Below are 23,010 nucleotides of genomic sequence, written 5' to 3' on the forward strand. Positions count from 1 at the left end.
CCAACCTCACTGAGGATCAGACAGCCCAGCAGCTCGTGTTTCACCCTCCCATCGCCCGGACTTACAGAGAGCACCCCAACCTCACTGAGGATCAGACAGCTCGCGTTTAACCCTCCCATCGCCCGGTCTTACAGACAGCACACCATCCTCGCTGAGGATCAGACAGCCCAGCAGCTCGTGTTTAACCCTCCCATCACCCGGACTTACAGACAGCACCCCAACCTCACTGAGGATCAGACAGCCCAGCAGCTCGTGTTTAACCCTCCCATCACCCGGACTTACAGACAGCACCCCATCCTCACTGAGGATCAGACAGCCCAGCAGCTCGTGTTTAACCCTCCCATCACCCGGACTTACAGAGAGCACCCCAACCTCACTGAGGATCAGACAGCTCGTGTTTAACCCTCCCATCTCCCAATCTTACAGAGAGCACCCCATCCTCACTGAGGATCAGACAGCCCAGCAGCTCGTGTTTAACCCTCCCATCGCCCGGACTTACAGACTGCACCCCATCCTCACTGAGGATCAGACAACACAGCAGCTCGTGTTTAACCCTCCCATCACCCGGACTTACAGACAGCACCCCAACCTCACTGAGGATCAGACAGCCCAGCAGCTCGTGTTTAACCCTCCCATCACCCGGACTTACAGACAGCACCCCAACCTCACTGAGGATCAGACAGCCCAGCAGCTCGTGTTTAACCCTCCCATCGCCCGGACTTACAGAGAGCACCCCAACCTCACTGAGGATCAGACAGCTCGTGTTTAACCCTCCTATCTCCCAATCTTACAGAGAGCACCCCATCCTCACTGAGGATCAGACAGCCCAGCAGCTCGTGTTTATCCCTCCCATCGCCCGGACTTACAGACAGCACCCCATCCTCACTGAGGATCAGACAACCCAGCAGCTCGTGTTTAACCCTCCCATCGCCCGGACTTACAGACAGCACCCCAACCTCACTGAGGATCAGACAGCCCAGCAGCTCGTGTTTAACCCTCCCATCGCCCGGACTTACAGAGCGCACCCCATCCTCACTAAGGATCAGACAGCCCAGCAGCTCGTGTTTAACCCTCCCATCTCCCAATCTTACAGACAGCACCCCATCCTCACTGAGGATCAGACAGCTCGTGTTTAACGCTCCCATCGCCCGGACTTACAAAGAGCACCCCAACCTCACTGAGGATCAGACAGCCCAGCAGCTCGTGTTTAACCCTCCCATCGCCCGGACTTACAGACAGCACCCCATCCTCACTGAGGATCAGACAGCCCAGCAGCTCGTGTTTAACCCTCCCATCTCCCAATCTTACAGACAGCACCCCATCCTCACTGAGGATCAGACAGCTCGTGTTTAACCCTCCCATCGCCCGGACTTACAAAGAGCACCCCAACCTCACTGAGGATCAGACAGCCCAGCAGCTCGTGTTTAACCCTCCCATCGCCCGGACTTACAGAGAGCACCCCAACCTCACTGAGGATCAGACAGCACAGCAGCTCGTGTTTAACCCTCCCATCGCCCGGACTTACAGACAGCACCCCAACCTCACTGAGGATCAGACAGCCCAGCAGCTCGTGTTTAACCCTCCCATCGCCCGGACTTACAGACAGCACCCCAACCTCACTGAGGATCAGACAGCCCAGCAGCTCGTGTTTAACCCTCCCATCGCCCGGACTTACAGACAGCACCCCATCCTCACTGAGGATCAGACAGCCCAGCAGCTCGTGTTTAACCCTCCTATCGCCCGGTCTTACAGACAGCACCCCAACCTCACTGAGGATCAGACAGCTCGCGTTTAACCCTCCCATTGCCCGGACTTACAGAGAGCACCCCATCCTCACTGAGGATCAGACAGCTCGTGTTTAACCCTCCCATTGCCCGGACTTACAGAGAGCACCCCAACCTCACTGAGGATCAGACAGCCCAGCAGCTCGTGTTTAACCCTCCCATAGCCCGGACTTACAGACAGCACACCAACCTCACTGAGGATCAGACAGCCCAGCAGCTCGTGTTTAACCCTCCATCGCCCGGACTTACATACAGCACCCCATCCTCACTGAGGATCAGACAGCTCGTGTTTAAACCTCCCATCTCCCAATCTTACAGAGAGCACCCCAACCTCACTGAGGATCAGACAGCTCGTGTTTAACCCTCCATCGCCCGGACTTACAGACAGCACCCCATCCTCACTGAGGATCAGACAACTCGTGTTTAACCCTCCCATCTCCCAATCTTACAGAGAGCACCCCATCCTCACTGAGGATCAGACAACTCGTGTTTAACCCTCCCATCTCCCAATCTTACAGAGAGCACCCCAACCTCGCTGAGGATCAGACAGTCCAGCAGCTCGTGTTTAACCCTCCCATCGCCCGGACTTACAGAGAGCACCCCAACCTCACTGAGGATCAGACAGCCCAGCAGCTCGTGTTTAACCCTCCCATCGCCCGGACTTACAGAGAGCACCCCAACCTCACTGAGGATCAGACAGCTCGCGTTTAACCCTCCCATCGCCCGGTCTTACAGACAGCACACCATCCTCGCTGAGGATCAGACAGCCCAGCAGCTCGTGTTTAACCCTCCCATCACCCGGACTTACAGACAGCACCCCAACCTCACTGAGGATCAGACAGCCCAGCAGCTCGTGTTTAACCCTCCCATCACCCGGACTTACAGACAGCACCCCATCCTCACTGAGGATCAGACAGCCCAGCAGCTCGTGTTTAACCCTCCCATCACCCGGACTTACAGAGAGCACCCCAACCTCACTGAGGATCAGACAGCTCGTGTTTAACCCTCCCATCTCCCAATCTTACAGAGAGCACCCCATCCTCACTGAGGATCAGACAGCCCAGCAGCTCGTGTTTAACCCTCCCATCGCCCGGACTTACAGACTGCACCCCATCCTCACTGAGGATCAGACAACACAGCAGCTCGTGTTTAACCCTCCCATCACCCGGACTTACAGACAGCACCCCAACCTCACTGAGGATCAGACAGCACAGCAGCTCGTGTTTAACCCTCCCATCACCCGGACTTACAGACAGCACCCCAACCTCACTGAGGATCAGACAGCCCAGCAGCTCGTGTTTAACCCTCCCATCGCCCGGACTTACAGAGAGCACCCCAACCTCACTGAGGATCAGACAGCTCGTGTTTAACCCTCCCATCTCCCAATCTTACAGAGAGCACCCCATCCTCACTGAGGATCAGACAGCCCAGCAGCTCGTGTTTATCCCTCCCATCGCCCGGACTTACAGACAGCACCCCATCCTCACTGAGGATCAGACAACCCAGCAGCTCGTGTTTAACCCTCCCATCACCCGGACTTACAGACAGCACCCCAACCTCACTGAGGATCAGACAGTCCAGCAGCTCGTGTTTAACCCTCCCATCACCCGGACTTACAGACAGCACCCCAACCTCACTGAGGATCAGACAGCCCAGCAGCTCGTGTTTAACCCTCCCATCGCCCGGACTTACAGACAGCACCCCATCCTCACTGAGGATCAGACAGCCCAGCAGCTCGTGTTTAACCCTCCCATCGCCCGGACTTACAGAGCGCACCCCATCCTCACTGAGGATCAGACAACTCGTGTTTAACCCTCCCATCTCCCAATCTTACAGAGAGCACCCCATCCTCACTGAGGATCAGACAGCCCAGCAGCTCGTGTTTAACCCTCCCATCGCCCGGACTTACAGACAGCACCCCATCCTCACTGAGGATCAGACAGCTCGTGTTTAACCCTCCCATCGCCCGGACTTACAAAGAGCACCCCAACCTCACTGAGGATCAGACAGCCCAGCAGCTCGTGTTTAACCCTCCCATCGCCCGGACTTACAGACAGCACCCCATCCTCACTGAGGATCAGACAGCCCAGCAGCTCGTGTTTAACCCTCCCATCGCCCGGACTTACAAAGAGCACCCCAACCTCACTGAGGATCAGACAGTCCAGCAGCTCGTGTTTAACCCTCCCATCACCCGGACTTACAGACAGCACCCCAACCTCACTGAGGATCAGACAGCCCAGCAGCTCGTGTTTAACCCTCCCATCGCCCGGACTTACAGACAGCACCCCAACCTCACTGAGGATCAGACAGCCCAGCAGCTCGTGTTTAACCCTCCCATCACCCGGACTTACAGACAGCACCCCAACCTCACTGAGGATCAGACAGCTCGTGTTTAACCCTCCCATTGCCCGGACTTACAGACAGCACCCCATCCTCACTGAGGATCAGACAGCTCGTGTTTAACCCTCCCATCATCCGGACTTACAGACAGCACACCATCCTCGCTGAGGATCAGACAGCCCAGCAGCTCGTGTTTAACCCTCCCATCGCCCGGACTTACAGACAGCACCCCATCCTCACTGAGGATCAGACAACCCAGCAGCTCGTGTTTAACCCTCCCATCACCCGGACTTACAGACAGCACCCCAACCTCACTGAGGATCAGACAGCCCAGCAGCTCGTGTTTAACCCTCCCATCACCCGGACTTACAGACAGCACCCCATCCTCACTGAGGATCAGACAGCTCGTGTTTAACCCTCCCATCGCCCGGACTTACAGAGAGCACCCCAACCTCACTGAGGATCAGACAGCCCAGCAGCTCGTGTTTAACCCTCCCATCGCCCGGTCTTACAGACAGCACCCCATCCTCACTGAGGATCAGACAGCCCAGCAGCTCGTGTTTAACCCTCCCATCGCCCGGACTTACAGAGAGCACCCCAACCTCACTGAGGATCAGACAACTCGTGTTTAACCCTCCCATCTCCCAATCTTACAGAGAGCACCCCAACCTCACTGAGGATCAGACAGCTCGTGTTTAACCCTCCCATCATCCGGACTTACAGACAGCACACCATCCTCGCTGAGGATCAGACAGCCCAGCAGCTCGTGTTTAACCCTCCCATCGCCCGGACTTACAGACAGCACCCCAACCTCACTGAGGATCAGACAGCCCAGCAGCTCGTGTTTAACCCTCCCATCACCCGGACTTACAGACAGCACCCCATCCTCACTGAGGATCAGACAGCTCGTGTTTAACCCTCCCATCATCCGGACTTACAGACAGCACCCCATCCTCACTGAGGATCAGACAGCTCGTGTTTAACCCTCCCATCTCCCAATCTTACAGACAGCACCCCATCCTCACTGAGGATCAGACAGCTCGTGTTTAACCCTCCCATCGCCCGGACTTACAGACAGCACCCCATCCTCACTGAGGATCAGACAGCTCGTGTTTAACCCTCCCATCGCCCGGACTTACAGACAGCACCCCATCCTCACTGAGGATCAGACAGCTCGTGTTTAACCCTCCCATCGCCCGGACTTACAGACAGCACCCCATCCTCACTGAGGATCAGACAGCTCGTGTTTAACCCTCCCATCTCCCAATCTTACAGACAGCACCCCATCCTCACTGAGGATCAGACAACTCGTGTTTAACCCTCCCATCTCCCAATCTTACAGAGAGCACCCCATCCTCACTGAGGATCAGACAGCTCGTGTTTAACCCTCCCATCATCCGGACTTACAGACAGCACACCATCCTCGCTGAGGACCAGATAGCCCAGCTGATCCGGAATCCTCTCCAACCCTTGAGTCAAAGCCGACGTCTGGGGAAACAGAAAAGCAACAGAAGTCGTGTGAGAGAGTGGGGCCGTGGACTGTTAAACATAGGGTTGGACGGTGGGCAGCATCTGGACCCTGGGAGGAAACACAGTGGCAAGCCTCTTCCCAGCGAGATCACATCAAATCACTAACTAAAATCATACAACCTAACATGGACTTGGAATTTTTGGTTGTACTTGTGTTCTTCCTTAAAAAGATGTGTATTATTTATGTTTAATTCATGACTTCCTTGTGAATACTCTTTGAAATCTGGACAGCCCGCAGATAACTAATACTGAGATGAACTGAATATGCCTGGACTTTTCAATTTTGTGTTTTATATTCTGTGATTATTTTTTGGTTGATGTTTGCGCAAATTGCACATGTGGGTGGGTGGAATTGATGTTTAGTTTTTCTGAACGGGTTCCATGCTGGTTGTTTCATGGCTGGCTGTGGGAAGAAGAATCTCAGGGTTGTTACTGCATACATACTTTAATAATAAATGTACTTTGAATGGGCCAGCAATGCTGTTTTTTCACTACACCTGTGTGTACGTGTAGACCATAAAACAAAGGAGAATTAGGCCATTCGGCCCATCGAGTCTGTTCTGCCATTCACTTGTCCTCTCCCCAAAACCTTTGACACCCTGATTAATCAAGAACCACCGACCTCCGCTTTAAATATACCCAACGATCGGGCCTGCACTGTAACCCCGACTATATCTGATGTCATGTGCCTGTGATGACACTCCAAGACAGCCTGTGCAAACGTACAGATGATGGTAAACTCGATCGACAAACAAAAATGCTGGGGCAACTCGGCAGGTTGAGCAGTGTCGACATTTCAGCCACTGTTTATGACTCTCGGTAGATGCTGCCTGACCTGCTGTGTTCCTCCAGCATTTTCAGTGTGTTGCTCAAAATTTCCAGCCTCTTGTCACGATCAACCTGCTCTTGCCGTGCCAGTGCTGACGCTACCTCTGCATTCATTAGGAAGTGAATACTGCCAGCCCACAGCAGGGTTTTTATTTCACAAAGCGCCGGTCACCCCCTGCCCTCTGACCTCTCGGGCTCATGAATCGCCATGACAACGCGCCAGGTCCGGGTCGCCGGGCCCCCCACCGGCCCCCTCTGCCCATGCGACCCCACTTACCATCGCCATCTCCTTCCCCCCCTCCCGACGCGTCTCCTCAATCACCTGACCCCTCACCCGGCCCCGGCCCCGCCCCTGGCCTCGCTTCATTGGCTGCAACTGGTCCGCATCCGCCCCATCCCGCCGCAAATGACTCCGCCTCTCCGCTCTCTAATTGATTAACTGAGAGGTCGGTCATCCTTCTACCTCGCACCGATTCGCTGCCAGAGTCAGGGCTGCTGTACTCCTATTGGCCAGAAATCCGTTACCTGATTCGCTACGACTCGAACACTTCGGAATTTCCATTGGTTCACTGGGGAATCGGTCGGCCCTCGTCTTGTTCCAAACACCTGGCTATTTTCATTGGTCCATTTAAACGTCATTCATTTGTCTTCTTTGCCTGTCCCCGTCTCGTCTGATTTGTTTTGTTTGTCGCAGTGTCTGAACGCCTATTTGCTTATTTATACGTCAATCATTGTCCTTCCTCTCCGCCCCCTTCCCTTGGAGGGCCATCAATGTTGATTGATAGCCAAGAGGCAAACTCTTGTGATTACAAAAAATAAGGAACTAATACACATACAATATTATATAAATCATATATGAACCGGAAAACAAATGTTCAATGTTCAAAGTACAACTTATATCAAAGTATGCATTCTATATACAACTTTGAGGTTAGTCTCCTTACAGTCAGCCTCAAACCGAAGAAACCCATGAAAAGACCGTCCAACACTCCATGTGCAAAAAAAAATCGTGCAGACAATTGAAGATCATGAAAGTGAATCCACGGCTACAAAGCCAGTATTCACCGCACCCTCAGCCAATCCAGTAGCCCATTTGTTGTTGGCCACAGCCTCAGTTCAGCACAGCGAGGAAACCACGAGGAGCATTGAGCTGAACTGGCACTCTGATCGTTTCAATCCGGCCCGGCACTTAAATCGTCCAAACCTCGATTTGTTCCTCACTCACAGGCTCTCCCGCCTTGATTTGGTCCATACCTGACCTTTCCAATTTGGCCTGGCACAAACCTCGGGTCTGCTCTCACTCTCAGGCCTGGGCATCATTCTACCTCGCATCACTTCTGCCGGATCAATCTGCCCCCAAGTCTGCTCCAGCGACGGCCGGACAGAGGCTCATCGCCGTTCTCAGGCCCGGGCCTGGGCACGGACTCTACCTCGCATCACTTCTGCCGGATCAATCTGCCCCCAAGTCTGCTCCAGCGACGGCCGGACAGAGGCTCTTCGCCGATCTCAGGCCCGGGCCTGGGCACGGACTCTACCTCGCATCACTTCTGCCGGATCAATCTGCCCCCAAGTCTGCTCCAACGACGGCCAGACAGAGGCTCATCGCCGATCTCAGGCCCGGGCCTGGGCACGGACTCTACCTCGCATCACTTCTGCCGGATCAATCTGCCCCCAAGTCTGCTCCAGCGACGGCCAGACAGAGGCTCATCGCCGATCTCAGGCCCGGGCCTGGGCACGGACTCTACCTCGCATCACTTCTGCCGGATCAATCTGCCCCCAAGTCTGCTCCAACGACGGCCAGACAGAGGCTCATCGCCGATCTCAGGCCCGGGCCTGGGCACGGACTCTACCTCGCATCACTTCTGCCGGATCAATCTGCCCCCAAGTCTGCTCCAACGACGGCCGGACAGAGGCTCATCGCCGATCTCAGGCCCGGGCCTGGGCACGGACTCTACCTCGCATCACTTCTGCCGGATCAATCTGCCCCCAAGTCTGCTCCAACGACGGCCAGACAGAGGCTCATCGCCGATCTCAGGCCCGGGCCTGGGCACGGACTCTACCTCGCATCACTTCTGCCGGATCAATCTGCCCCCAAGTCTGCTCCAGCGACGGCCGGACAGAGGCTCATCGCCGATCTCAGGCCCGGGCCTGGGCACGGACTCTACCTCGCATCACTTCTGCCGGATCAATCTGCCCCCAAGTCTGCTCCAACGACGGCCAGACAGAGGCTCATCGCCGATCTCAGGCCCGGGCCTGGGCACGGACTCTACCTCGCATCACTTCTGCCGGATCAATCTGCCCCCAAGTCTGCTCCAACGACGGCCAGACAGAGGCTCATCGCCGATCTCAGGCCCGGGCCCCTCCACCTGGTCGCCACATTATAAGAAGGATCTGGAGGCTCTGAAGAGGGTGCAGGAGTGGTTCACCAGGATAAAGCTTGGATTAGAGAGCATGAGATATAAGGAGAAGTTGGACTAAGACCGATTATTTTCCCTGGAGCATCAGAGGCTGAAGGAGGACTTAATAGAAATGTACGTAATTATGAAAGATAGTCAGGATACTTCTGGTATAAGATGGCGCTGCTTAAGACAGACGATAATTTATTGGCAGTTCTTAAAGCAAGAAGTACTTTATTAAACACTTTTTCTGTGGAAAATTGTGGTAAACTGTCACTGCAAACGATGAACAGGTGACTGAAGGCAAGGTTGACTCGAGGGTCGAGACTTGTGGTTGTGATGCAAAGCTGGAACGACATCAAGGCAGGTTCAAGGAGAAGTTGTCCAAGTGAGGTCAAGATGTGGTTGGGGCGTGCGAAGCGGAGAAAAATTGGAGCAGAAGAGATAAGGAGCCCGTCCACCTAAACCAAAAGGGAGGCCAATTTGCGAAGGTTGAGTGGGGTCCAGGCCCAGAGCACATCAATGCGACAGAACCCGCTCCTCATGCAAGGGATGACCCAGTGTTTGGTCAGTTTAAATGCCAGGCCAGGTGGGGATTGAAAAGGGAGGATGTTGGGACCAGAGACGAGGGTCGTGCTGGTTGCTCCGCGAGTTTCTCTCCTCTCTCCGTGGCACTGAGGCTGTGGCCTGCTCTGCCTGCTCCAGGGTTTCTGTCTGAAAGCTCTGCTGTGTGGTGAACCGAGGCTGAGGCTGTGGGCCTGTTCTGGCTCCGTGGTTTGTGTCTGAAAGCTCTGCTGTGTGGTGAACCGAGGCTGAGGCTGTGGGCCTGTTCTGGCTCCGTGGTTTGTGTCTGAAAGCTCTGCTGTGTGGTGAAACGAGGCTGATGCTGTGGGCCTGTTCTGGCTCCGTGGTTTGTGTCTGAAAGCTCTTCTGTGTGGTGAACCAAGGCTGAGGCTATGGGCCTGTTCTGGCTCCGTGGTTTGTGTCTGAAAGCTCTGCTGTGTGGTGAACCAAGGCTGAGGCTGTGGGCCTGTTCTGGCTGCTCCAGGGTTTGTGTCTGAAAGCTCTGCTGTGTGGTGAAACGAGGCTGAGGCTGTGGGCCTGTTCTGGCTCTGTGGTTTGTGTCTGAAAGCTCTGCTGTGTGGTGAACCAAGGCTGAGGCTGTAGGCCTGTTCTGGCTGCTCCAGGGTTTGTGTCTGAAAGCTCTGCTGTGTGGTGAACTGAGGCTGAGGCTGTGGGCCTGCTCTGGCTCCAGGGTTTGTGTCTGAAAGCTCTGCTGTGTGGTGAACTGAGGCTGAGGCTGTGGGCCTGTTCTGGCTCTGGGGTTTCTGTCTGAAAGCTCTCCTGTGTGGTGAACTGAGGCTGAGGCTGTGATGCACCATCAATAACTCACACCGAGACGTAGGCGAGATATCGGCTTTTATTGACTGGAAGAAGGAACCAGGAGTGAGTGTCTATCATACAAGGTCTTGGAGACTGAGGCCGAGCTTCAGGCCGCAGGTCTCCTTTATACAGGGGCCTGTGGGAGGAGCCACAGGAGCAGTCAGCAGGGGCGTGTCCCGACAGGCACATAGTTCACCACAGGCTGTGGGCCTGTTCTGGCTGCTCCAGGGTTTGTGTCTGAAAGCTCTGCTGTGTGGTGAAACGAGGCTGAGGCTGTGGGCCTGTTCTGGCTCCGGGGTTTGTGTGAACGGGTTTCTTGTTTTGTGGCTGCCTGTAAGGAGACAAATTTCAAGGTTGTGTAATTTATATATATATATATGTAACTCGTCTCCAATGGTAGAAGTGCCTCATACGAGTGGGACAGCACTTACGGAAGATGGGGAAAGCATAAAGGAGATATACGAGGGAAGGTTTTGTTTCACACAGAGGATGTGGGTGCCTGCAGTGCACTGTCAGGGGTGATACTGGAGGCAGATATGATAGTGGTGTCTAAGACAAGCCCATGAATATGCAGACAACGGAGAGATATGGACCACATAGAGTCTCCTGTCTTCTGAGGAATGAAGTACAGACCTCCCACCACGGAGGACAGCCTCCTTCAGTCATACGTCTGGTTCTTTAAGGTTGTTATAGCTGGGATTGAAAGCAGGGAAAAGCGCCCACTACCTATTAAATGCTCCCGATGTTGTGCACCTCCAGTAGCCTCTGACAACCACATCCAGCTCCCGGCCTTCGTGTGTGACTCGGCTCCTAAGCCCGGCGGAACCATTTCTACTGACGGGAGAAGAGGCGAAGGTGGGTTACTAGCACCCTAAGACCGGTCATTTTGGGCAGATGGGCCTCGACAGCCGTGGTTGGCAGGTCACCTGGGAGAAGGAAAACTCTGATCTCAGACTTCAGCTGCCTTGTGGCTGTGCCCCACTCACGGAGAAGGCTTTGGGAGTAAACTCCAAGGAAAATTCGGAGCTGGAGTCCCTAAGGCTGTCTGACGTTGAGTTCAACGCTGACTGGCAACTCCTGAGGTGCTGTTGGTGCCAAACTCTGCCGTTCCTTTGGGTTCAGCATGCTCTCAGTATTTTACGTATCACTAGGGTGCAAATCCATGGTCGGCCCTGATCAACAGAGGCCTCAACATCAAACAATCTGGTGGAGGAACTCTTTGGGCCAGCCTGCATCTGCGGGATGAAAGGAATTTTTACTTCTCCCCCACCCTTTCCATTTTTTCCTTTCCCATTCTGGTGGCCCTCTTACACCTCCTCTTGTACTTCCCCCATGTCACCTCCCTTTGGTCCTCTCCTATCAGATTCCTTCTTCTTCAGCCCTCTATGTCCTCCACCTATCACATCCCAGCTTCTGAGTTCACCCACCCACGTTCCCCCTCACCTGGTCTCAGCTGCCAGCTTGTGGGGCCCCCACCCTGTACATTATTATTCCTGGTGCCTGTCCCCTTCCCTTCCAGTCCTGATGAAGGGTGTCAGCCCAGAGACCCTCCTTTTTATTCCCCTCCTGTGATGCTGCCTGACCTACTGAGGTCCTCCAGCACCTTGTGTGTTTTGCGCTGGATTTCCAGCATTCGCAGAATGTCCCGGGTCGAGGAAAGGAGCTGTCAATGTTCCGGGTCAAAACCCTGTAGCATTAGCTTGTGGAAGTTGCAGGCAAGGAAGTGTTCAGACGATGAGCTGACAGAGACAGTGAACAGACACCCAAGCTGAGAACCTCACTCCTCTCGACACAGGCTCTTTGCTCAAACCTGGTGCCAGATATGGTCACCAGACATACTGACCAGATAAGGATGTAAACAGGGGAATGTGGGACACACACTCACTACTGGATGGTTATTCTACTAATTCTAAAGTGTTATGGGTCGTTAACACATAGATTTTATTGATTATGAGCACCTGAAAGGATTGGGCTTATATATGCAAATATCAGAATTAGAAAGTGCACAAAGTTTCACTTGAATCAATACCTGCATAAAGATTAACAATTAGAGTCACTAAACACTACAGCACAGAAACAGGCCCTTCACTCCATCTAGTTTGTACCCAACTGTTTTCCTACCTAGTCTCATTGACCCCCATCTAGACCTTAGTCCTTCATACCCCTCCCATCCATGTAGTGTCATAGAGCACTATAGCACAGAAGCAGGCTCTTCAGCCCATCTAGTCTGTACTGAACTACTATTCTGCCTACTCCCATCGACCTGCACCTGGTCCATAGGTCTCCATACTCCTTCAACCCTTGATTGACAGTGGGCAAGATGCCATTCCTGAAACATTGTGGGGTTCTTCAAGCTCCTGTACCTCCTCTCTGAGGGCAGAGGGGAAGAAGCTGTTCCTGAATCGCTGAGTGTGAGCCTTCAGGCTCCTGTACCTCCGGTAGCAATGAGAAGAGGGCAGGTCCTGGTTGATGGGAGTCCTTGGTGATGGATGGCACTTTTCTGAGGCATCACCTTTTGAAGATGTGAGAGTGGGAAGCATTAGGGGAGAGGCATGAACAGTTGTCCATCTTAAGCATTGGGGTGTGTGGGGTGTCCAGGGAGGGGCAGCTCCTCTGGTGACGTGTCCATTCCCGGCCAGCTCACTCACCTTTGCTCCCCAGCTCTCACCCATGGTTCCCAGTAGCAGCTTGCATGCGACAGTGGTCACACCCCGGTACACCGCTTCGACAGGCGGGGGTGGCCAGTAGGCCTCAAACCCTGGTGAGGAAAGGGAGAGCACACGAGCGCAGCTCCGGCAGACTGGGCAGATGAGATCTACAGTGAGACCCAGCGGCCAGGGAGGTGGTGCTGCAACGCTCCGTGGAGAGCGACAGGCATGACAAGCCATCACGGTCACCCACTGCAAGGAAGGAAGGCCCCAGTTTGTGACGCTTGTTCGTACCCCTGGATCCGGACTTCTGAGCTCAAAAAACTCTTCCACACAGGTTTTTACCGTAGACAATAACGATGGGTAACCACCACAGGAGAGGGGTGTACGGCAGCACGAAACAGAAAGCTGAGTGAGACCAGGCATTTGAATGGGCCTCTTGTCTGAGACAAAGAGCTCTTCACCTCAGAGCCTACCTCATTATGATCTTGCCTCTTCTTGTCCACCAGCACTGCACTTTCTCTGTGTCTGCTACACTTTATTCTGCAGTGTAGTTGTTCTAGCTCAGAGCACCGTGTGATGGTGCAAGACCAGCCTTTCACTGTATATAGTCCACATTGAAATCTCCAGCTGGCTGCTTGATCTAGGTCCCTTAATATCTACATGTGTCCAAGGCCAATGTGCGGGGAGTGAATGGACAGAACCGGAGAGGGATAATGGGCAAAAATGGATCATGCGGGACGCGGGGGCAAGAGGGGCAGAAAAAACATCCGTGCGGACGGGCTTACTGGAGAAAGATAAAATTGCAGTGAATTCTTTCCAATCAGCTGCTTGGCCACCTCATTGACATCAACATCATTGACACCGCCTCAAATTTATGCCTTGGACCAACACCATTGAGCAAGGGGTCAGTGGGTGCCAGGTTGGGAACCCTTCAATGAACAATATGCAAGCAAACTTTTCACTGTATCTCAGTACACAGAACATAGCACAGAATAGGCCCTTCAGCCCACAATGTTGTGCCATCCCTTTAACCTACTCAAGGTTAATATAAACTTTCCCTCCCACATAGCCCTCCATTTTTCTTCTATCAATGTCTCTGATGTGTCTGTGTCTACCATTACACCCTGGCAGTGTGTCTCACACACCTTCTGCTTTCTGTATAATAAACATCTCCCAATATGCTCTTCCAATCTCCTTAAAATTATGGCGCCTTGTATTAACCATTTCAGAATCAGAATCAGGTTTAATATTACCAGCATATGTTGTGAAATTTGTTGTCTTTGTGGCAGCAGTGCAATGGAATACCTAATAACAGAAAAAAACTCTGAATTATAGTAAGTTAGTGCTAGAAAGCTTGTGAACCCTTAGAATTTTCTCTATTTCTGCATAAATATCACTTAAAATGTGATCAAATCTTCATGTAAATCCTAAAACTAGATAAAAAGAACCCAATTAAATAAATAACACAAAAGATTATACTTGTTCATTTACTTATTGAGAAAATTGATCCAATATTACGTCTTTGTTGGAAAAAGTATGTGAACCTCTGGGGTAATGACTTCTACAAAAGCTATTTGGAGTCGGGTGTTCCAGTCAAAGAGATGAGATTGGAGCTCTGGGTTGTAGAGATGCCCTGCCCTTTAAAAACACACACAAAGTCAGGTTACTGACGGAGACTGCACTTCTCAAGAAAGATCTGTTTATGTGCACCATGCCTCGATCAAAACAACTTTCAGAGGACCTTGGAAGAAGAATTGTAGAGATGCATGAGGCTGGAAAAGGCTACAAAAGCATTTCTAAATACCAGACTGTTCACCAGTCCACAGCAAGAGAAATTGTCTACAAATGGAGAAAATTCAGTACTGTTGCTACTCTCCCTGGGAGTGGGTGTGGTGAACTATGTGCCTGTCGGGACATGCCCCCTGCTGACTGCTCCTGTGGCTCCTCCCACAGGCCCCTGTATAAAGGAGATCTGAGGCCTGATGCTCGGCCTCAGTCTCCAAGACATTGTATGATAGACATTCACTCCTGGTTCCTTCTTCCAGTCAATAAAAGCCGATATCTCGCCTTACGTCTCAGTGTGAGTTATTGATGGTGCATCAATTTTATTGACTGGAAGTTTTAAAACATGGAAACCGTTTTATGTCCGGACCGGTTGGATTTGGACCCTCAAGACCCTGACGCAGCTCTCGCTTTTGAACTCTGGCTTGCATGCTTCCAATCATACTTGGCGGAGCTTCGTGCGACTGAACCCGCCGTTATGCACAGAATCCTACTCTCGAGGGTCACCCCCAAAGTTTACTCCATTATCCGGGACCTGCCGACCTACGATGGGGCACTGGACGCCCTCAAAAGACAGTACCTGCGGCCGGTGAACATCGTCTACGCAAGACATCGTTTAGCTACCCGGCAACAACGGCCTGGCGAATCGTGCGCTGAGTTTCTCCAAGCACTACAGACACTCGTCCGAGCTTGTGACTGCAAGACGCTCACGGCAGAACAGCATGCTGAGCTGCTGGTGCGAGACGCCTTTGTGACGGGACTGAGGTCAGTGTACATGCGCCAGCGGCTGCTGGAAAATGCCGACCTTACCTTACGCTCGGCGATCGAGACGGCCAACGCTCTGGAAGCTGCGCTGCACTACGCCGACGCTGTCCAGTCGCGCGATTCCCCGCCGGTTCCGTGGACTCCTCAGACCCCGCCACCGCCGGCTCCCGGGAGCGAATTCGCCAACGCCGCCAGTCGCGATTCCACGAGCTCCCTGACCCTGACCACAGCGGTGGCCCGTCAGAAGCCCGTGTGTTATTTCTGTGGCCATAAAAAACACCCTCGACAACGCTGTCCAGCGCGAGAAGCGACCTGCTCCAGCTGCGGAAAGCGGGGCCACTTCGCCAAGGTCTGTAAGTCTCAACCTCGAGCGGTGTGCAGCGCTGTGGGTGAGACATGGGGGCCACCATCTTGCATGCCCGGATGTGGGCGGCCATCTTTGTCGTCGTCAGCACGCCCCGCCCCCGACCCTCGGATGCTTACCGGGTACCCCGGATGTGAGCGGCCATCTTTGTCGATGTCAGCACGCCCCGCCCCCGGCCCTCCGATGCTGACCGGGCACCAAGACGGCGATTCAACTCTGGCCACTGTGACTCTCGACCAAAGCGCCCCACACCAGCTTGCAAGGTCCATGATGGACATCCGGGTGGAGGGGCACTGGACTAGATGCCTGTTTGACACGGGCAGCACTGGGAGTTTTATTCACCCGGACACAATACAACGCTGCGGACTCGCAACGCGGCCGGTCAGTCGGAGGTTCCATTTGGCTTCTGGGTCGCAGTCCACAGACATCCGGGTGGGTTGTGTAGCGACATTGGTGGTGCAAGGCACAGAATATCGGGACTTTGAGCTGCTGGTCATGCCTAATCTGTGCGCACCTGTGCTATTGGGGCTGGACTTCCAGAGCCACCTCGAAAGTGTGACTATGGTATACGACGGGCCCCTCCCACCACTCACTGTCTGGAATCCTCAGTTTTGTGGGACTTCTTCACATACCCCGCTACTGACCACACACACACACACGGGCACACACATCCCATCCAGAACCAGGCCGACAGCTGCGCTACCGACACCACTTGCAGCCTCTCCCTCAAGGTCCCTCCCCCATCGCTGTTCGCCAACCTGACCCCCGACTGTAAACCTGTGGCAACTAAAAGCAGGAGGTACAGCGCGGGGGACAGGGCCTTCATTCAGTCGGAGGTGCAGCGGCTGCTCAGGGAGGGGATCATTGAGCCAAGCACAAGCCCTTGGAGGGCCCAGGTGGTTGTTGTTCGGATTGGGCAGAAAAATAGGATGGTTGTGGACTATAGTCAAACCATCAATAGGTTCACGCTGCTTGACGCGTACCCCCTACCCCGCATCGCGGATATGGTCAACCAGATAGCTCAGTACAAGGTGTACTCGACAATAGATCTGAAATCCGCTTATCACCAGCTCCCCATCTGCCCAGAGGACCGCCCCTACACCGCCTTCGAGGCGGGCGGCAGGCTCTATCACTTCCTGCGCGTCCCTTTCGGTGTCACGAATGGTGTCTCTGTCTTCCAGAGGGAAATGGACCGGATGGTGGACCAGTACCAACTGCAGGCCACATTTCCCTATCTGGATAACATCACCATCTGTGGTCACGACTGGCCAGATCACGACGCCAACCTCCAACGATTTCTCCAAGTGGCCGCAGCTCTGAACCTTACTTATAACAGGGACAAGTGTGTGTTTGGTACCACCCGCCTTGCTATACTTGGGTATGTCGTGGAAAACGGGGTTATTGGCCCTGATCCCGAACGTATGTGCCCCCTGTTAGAACTCCCTCTTCCCACCACTCTCAAGGCCCTCAGACGGTGCCTGGGTTTTTTTTCCTATTACGCCCAATGGGTCCCCCATTACGCAGACAAGGCTCGCCCCCTGGTCAGGTCTACCTCGTTTCCCCTCTCTGCTGAGGCCTGCGCAGCCTTCAACTGCATTAAAGCGGACATTGCCAAAGCTACGATGCATGCCGTGGACGAGACCGCTCCCTTCCAAGTGCAGTGTGATGCCTCCGATTTTGCTCTGGCTGCTACCCTCAATCAGGAAGGCAGACCAGTAGCATTCTTTTCTCGCACCCTCCAAGGCTCCGAAATTCGGCACTCCGCAGTGGAGAAAGAAGCCCAGGCCATAGTGGAGGCTGTTAGGCACTGGAGGCACTATCTCAACGGCAAAAGGTTCACCGTGCTGACTGACCAGCGCTCGGTTGCGTTCCTGTTCAGCAACCAACAGCGGGGCAAAATCAAAAATGATAAGATTTTGCGGTGGAGGATAGAACTCTCCACCTACAACTATGATATCCTGTACCGGCCTGGCAGACTCAATGAGCCCCCTGATGCCCTATCCCGGGGAACATGTGCTAGCACACAGCTCGACCAGCTGTACACCCTTCATGCACAACTTTGCCATCCGGGGGTCACCCGATTTTACCATTTTGTGAAAGCTCGGAACCTGCCATACTCCCTGGAGGACATCAGGACGATGACCAGGGACTGCCAAATTTGCGCTGAGTGCAAACCGCACTTCTACCGTCCTGACACGGCACAACTTGTCAAGGCCACCCGCCCTTTTGAACGACTGAGTGTTGACTTAAAGGGCCCCCTTCCCTCCACTGACCACAATGTCTATTTTCTCAGTGTTATCGACGAGTACTCATGGTTCCCCTTTGCCATCCCCTGCCCCGACACCACTGCCACGTCCATTATAAAAGCCCTGCGCCAGCTCTTCACTCTGTTCGGGTATCCCTGCTATATCCACAGTGATAGAGAGTCCTCCTTTATGAGTGACGAGCTGCGCCAGTACCTGCTAGCTAGGGGCATTGCTACCAGTCGGACCACGAGTTATAATCCCCGGGGTAATGGCCAGGTGGAGCGGGAGAATGCCACAGTGTGGAAGGCCACACTTTTAGCCCTTAAGTCAAAAGGGTTGCCGGTCTCTCGATGGCAGGAGGTCCTCCCCGAGGCACTCCACTCTATCCGCTCCCTGTTATGTACGTCCACCAATGCCACCCCTCACGAACACCTATTCTCTTTTCCCAGGAAGTCTGTCACTGGGACCACCCTACCAGTTTGGCTGACGTCCCCGGGGCCAGTGCTGCTCCGGAAACATGTGAGGAGCAATAAATACTCCCCGCTGGTGGAGAGGGTTCACCTTCTACATGCGAACCCCCAGTATGCTTACGTGGTCTTACCTGATGGGCGGGAGGACACGGTCTCCATCCGCGACCTGGCACCCGCAGGTGCAGCAGACCACTACCCTGAAGACTCTCCGGTAACTATGAACCCTGCACCGGAGGTGACACCGTGCTCACCAGGCCCTACACAGACTCCTCACGACACTTGTATACCGGGCGTTTCGTACGCATTTATACCAGGCGCCTCGCACATGCATGAGGGATCACCGGCGCCTAGTGGGCAAGAACAAGCGCAACCTCCGTCCCCTGTGCAATCACCAATGTTGCCGGCATCTATGCGGTCACAGCTGGTGCTACGTAGATCGCAGCGACAGATTCGACCACCTGATAGACTTGACTTGTAAGAAACTTCGCCACATGAGGACTCTTTCAAACGAAGTGGGGGTGAATGTGGTGAACTATGTGCCTGTCTGGACACGCCCCCTGCTGACTGCTCCTGTGGCTCCTCCCACAGGCCCCTGTATAAAGGCGATCGAGGTCTGATCCTCTGCCTCATTCTCCAGGACATTGTATAATAGACACTCACTCCTGGTTCCTTCTTCCAGTCAATAAAAGCCGATATCTCGCCTTACGTCTCAGTGTGAGTTATTGATGGTGCATCAGTGGGCATCCTGCAAAGATCACACCAAGAGCACAACGTGCAACGCTGAAGGAAGTGAAAGGGAACCCAAGGGTAACAGCAGAAGACATACAGAAATCTCTAGAACTTGCTAAATCTGTTCATGTGTCCACTATAAGAAAAACACTGAACAAGAATGGTGTTCATGGAAGGACACCGCAAAGGAAATTATTGGTCTCCAAAATGAAAACGTTGCTGTGTGCCTCAAGTTTGCAAAAGACCATCTGGATGTTCTACAATGCTTCTGAGACAGTGTTCTGTGGACAGATGAGACAAAAGTTGAACTTTTCAGCAAAAATGCACACTGCTATGTTTGGAGGAAAAAGGGCACTCACTGCGCACCAACACCAAAACCACATCCCAACTGGGAACCACGGTGGAAGGAGCATCATGGTTGGGGCTGCTTTGCTGCCTCAGGGCCTGGACAGTTTACAATCATTGAGGGAACAATGGATTCAGAAAGCTGAAACAGGCCAAACTCCCACAAAAGCTGTTGCTCAACTTCTACAGAAGCACAATTGAAACCATCCTGACCAACAGCGCCACAGTGTGGTGTGCCAGCTGCACAGCCGCTGAGTGACAAGACCTGCATCGCGTGGTGAAGGCGGCCCAGCAAATTGTTGGGTTGGAGCTCCCAGGACTGGACACCATCTATTCCAGCAGACGCAGGAGGAAAGCAATCAGCATAACCAGAGACACCACACACCCCAGCCACTCCCTGTTTGACCCGCTGCCATCCAGCAAAAGGTTCAGGACACTAAAAGCCAGAACAAATAGACTGAGGAACAGCTTCTACCCCAGAGCTGTGGCCTCCATCACACCACCCCACAGAACAATGACTGAAACTGTGAGCACACACAAGGACTCAAATACTTGCACTAACGGCACTTCGTGCATTACCGTGATATTCTGGTGCTGCTGCAACTTATTTTCTGCTACTTATCCATTTAATACTGTTTTTCTATTACTGTCTTGTTTTTATCTGCTGCTTTGTTTGATTGCCTGAGAGGAACTAAACAGAGTTTCATTGTACCTATGTATAATGACAATAAAGATCACTCAATTCAATTCAGTTAGACATCTGTACCCTTGGAGAAGATACTGGCTCTCTATCATAACTGTACCTCTCACAATCTTATAAATTCCTGTCGGTTATCCTCACAGCCTCAACCGATCCACAGGAAACAGGTTTCTCCAACCACTCTGTAGGAGCCCTGCATTTGTTTTCTATCTGAGTTGCCCGTCTACCTTGTTTAGTATGGTAGTCAGTCACATGGATGGGGACATGGCAAAAGCAAAGTTATGTACTTATGCTTTGCTCAGGTTAGTTTTAGAGCTTGGGACCGACAGGTATTGTATCTTTTGTTGATCACTTAGTATCACTTGAATATGTTTGAAATCCCGTAACTCTGCTTAACTTTGCTTAAGGTCACTTCAATATGTTTACTATTGCAGGTTTTAGGAGTGCATAATACACAAGGCCATTAATATTATGCAGGATCCCATCCATCCAGCATCTCCTGACTTCCTACCGTCAGGCAGGAGACTCTGATGCATAAAGACAAGGACGGTCAGGATGGGAAACACTTTCTTCCCTCAGGCCGTTAGGCTTCTGAACTCCCTGCCACATTTCATTCAAAGTGACACTGGTAAAGCTGTACCGTGCCCTACAATATTTAATTTATGCTCGTTGCTTTATCAATGTGCTCTTCACTTGTAGATTGAATTCTTACTTTCCCGTGTTATTGTGTTATATGCACAAATTGCCGGAGGAACTCAGCAGGCCAGGCGGCATCTATGGAAAAAAGTGCAGTCGACGTTTGAAAGGGGGGGGGGGGGGAGAGGAAAGAGAAGACAAAGGGATAGGTGAAACTTGAGGGAGGGAGGGGTGAAGCAAAGAGCTGGGAAGTTGATTGGTGAAAGAGACAGAAGGCCATGGAAGAAAGAAAAAAGTGAGGGGTGGGGGTGGGGGGGAGAAAGGAGCACCAGAGGGAGGTGATGGGCAGGCACGGAGATAACAAGGGGATGGGAAATAGTGAAGGTGGATTACTGGGAGCTTGAGAAATCGATGTTCATGCCATCAGGTTGGAGGCTACCCAGATGGAATACAAGGTGTTGTTCCTCCAACCTGAGTGTGGCCTCGTCATGACAGTGGAGGAGGCCATGGGTGGACATATCAGAATGGGAAAGGGAATTAAAATGGGCGGCCACTGGGAGCTCCCTCATATTGTCATTGTCATTACACATTGTCATTACCTTGTCATTACACATGGCTCAACCCTCTCAGTTCCTCCAACAGATAGCTTGCTGCTTCAAATTTCAGGCACCGCAGTCTCTCGTGCTTCCATCAGATAACTGATGACGACTTAACCACATGTTTCCGCCGCCCCCTTTCCCAGCGAGGCATTCTGGCCTTTACTCAAGTTGTCACACACACCTTCCTAAACTCTGCAGCATACAACTGACAGAGGATTTGCAGGCAGCAGGAACCACAATTCTGCAGTCAAACACTCAGGAAAATATGTTAATTCTGCCTGGATATTTAACAGACTGGATCTGGTATGGAGGGGCGAGTACACGAGGTCAGAAAAAGCTGTGGAAAGTTGCAAACACAGGCAGCTCTATCAGGGGCACCAGCATCCAGAACATCGTCAAATCATGACGACTCAAAATGGTGGCATCCATCAGTAAGGACCCCCATCACCAAGAACATGCCCTCTTCTCATTACTACCATCAGGGAGGAGGTACAGAAGCCTGAAGAACCACACTCAGTGATTAGGGAACAGCTTCTCCCCCTCATGGACATTGAACCAATCCATGAAGATTTTTTTGCTCTCTTTATGTAATATATAGTTTTAGAGTACATTTTAAATTGTGCAACTGTACTGCTGCCACAAAACAACAAGTTTTGCAACATGTGCCAGTGATATTAAACCAGATTATGAACAACTTGACAGCAGCTTTTCTGCTGGTGACTATGAGAAACCGCAGAGAGGTGTGGCTCAGCACATCACGGAAACCATCCTCCCCTCCATCAACTCTGTCTACACTTCTCTCTGCCTCAGTAAAGCAGCCAGCAGTCTCAAAGACCCCTCACACCCCAGACATCCTCTACTCTCCCCCCTCCCATCGGACAGAAGATGCAAAAACCTGAAAGCACGTACCACCAGGTTCGAGGACAGTTTCTACTGCACTGTTATCAGAATCAGGTTTAATATCACCAGCATATGCCCTGGAATTTATTAACAGTGCTGCAGCAGTATAATGCAATACATAATAATAGAGAGAAATGTGAATTAAAGTATAGTAAATAGCTAAATCAAATAAGTGAGGAAAACAATTTTTTTTTAAGAAAGTAGTGAGGTAGTGTTCAAGGGTTCAATATCCATTTAGAAACCAGGTGGCAGAGGGGAAGAAGCTGTTCCTGAATCGCTGAGTGTGTGCCTTCAGGCTCCTGTATCTCTTCCCTGATGGTAGCAATGAGAAGAGGGCATGTCCTGGGCAATGGGGGTCCTTAGTGATGGCCCCCACCTTTCTGAGGCATCGCTCCTTGAACTGACCAATTGTACTACAAGATGGATGCTTGGCCTCACAGTCTACCTCATTATGATCTTGCACTTTGTTTACAGGCACTGCCCCCTCTGAGGCTGTGACACCTTGCTCTGCATTCTGTTATTGTTCTGCCTCAATGCACTGTGTAATGATCTGAATACAGAT

The 23,010-nt window shown here is 52.5% G+C and overlaps 1 protein-coding gene across 2 annotated transcripts in view; it reads right to left on the reverse strand.

Annotated features, from left to right (window-relative positions):
• Positions 1 to 6,814, reverse strand: part of lamtor4 (late endosomal/lysosomal adaptor, MAPK and MTOR activator 4) — a 37,880-nt gene extending 31,066 nt beyond the window's left edge. The window contains exons 1-2 of one of the 2 annotated variants that reach the window (XM_059975161.1): positions 6,760 to 6,814; positions 5,532 to 5,612 (exon numbers count right to left, since the gene is read on the reverse strand). In XM_059975161.1, the coding sequence (XP_059831144.1) occupies positions 5,532 to 5,612; positions 6,760 to 6,768 (90 nt within the window). In that variant the 5' untranslated portion in view covers positions 6,769 to 6,814. Of the gene's footprint in view, positions 1 to 132; positions 427 to 5,531; positions 5,613 to 6,759 lie in introns of those variants that run through there. The other variant, XM_059975159.1, reaches the window with a different exon arrangement.
• Between the last annotated feature and the right edge of the window lie 16,196 nt (positions 6,815 to 23,010).

The sequence above is a fragment of the Hypanus sabinus genome, chromosome 7, assembly GCF_030144855.1.
Source record: "Hypanus sabinus isolate sHypSab1 chromosome 7, sHypSab1.hap1, whole genome shotgun sequence".
Classification (NCBI taxonomy): domain Eukaryota; kingdom Metazoa; phylum Chordata; class Chondrichthyes; order Myliobatiformes; family Dasyatidae; genus Hypanus; species Hypanus sabinus.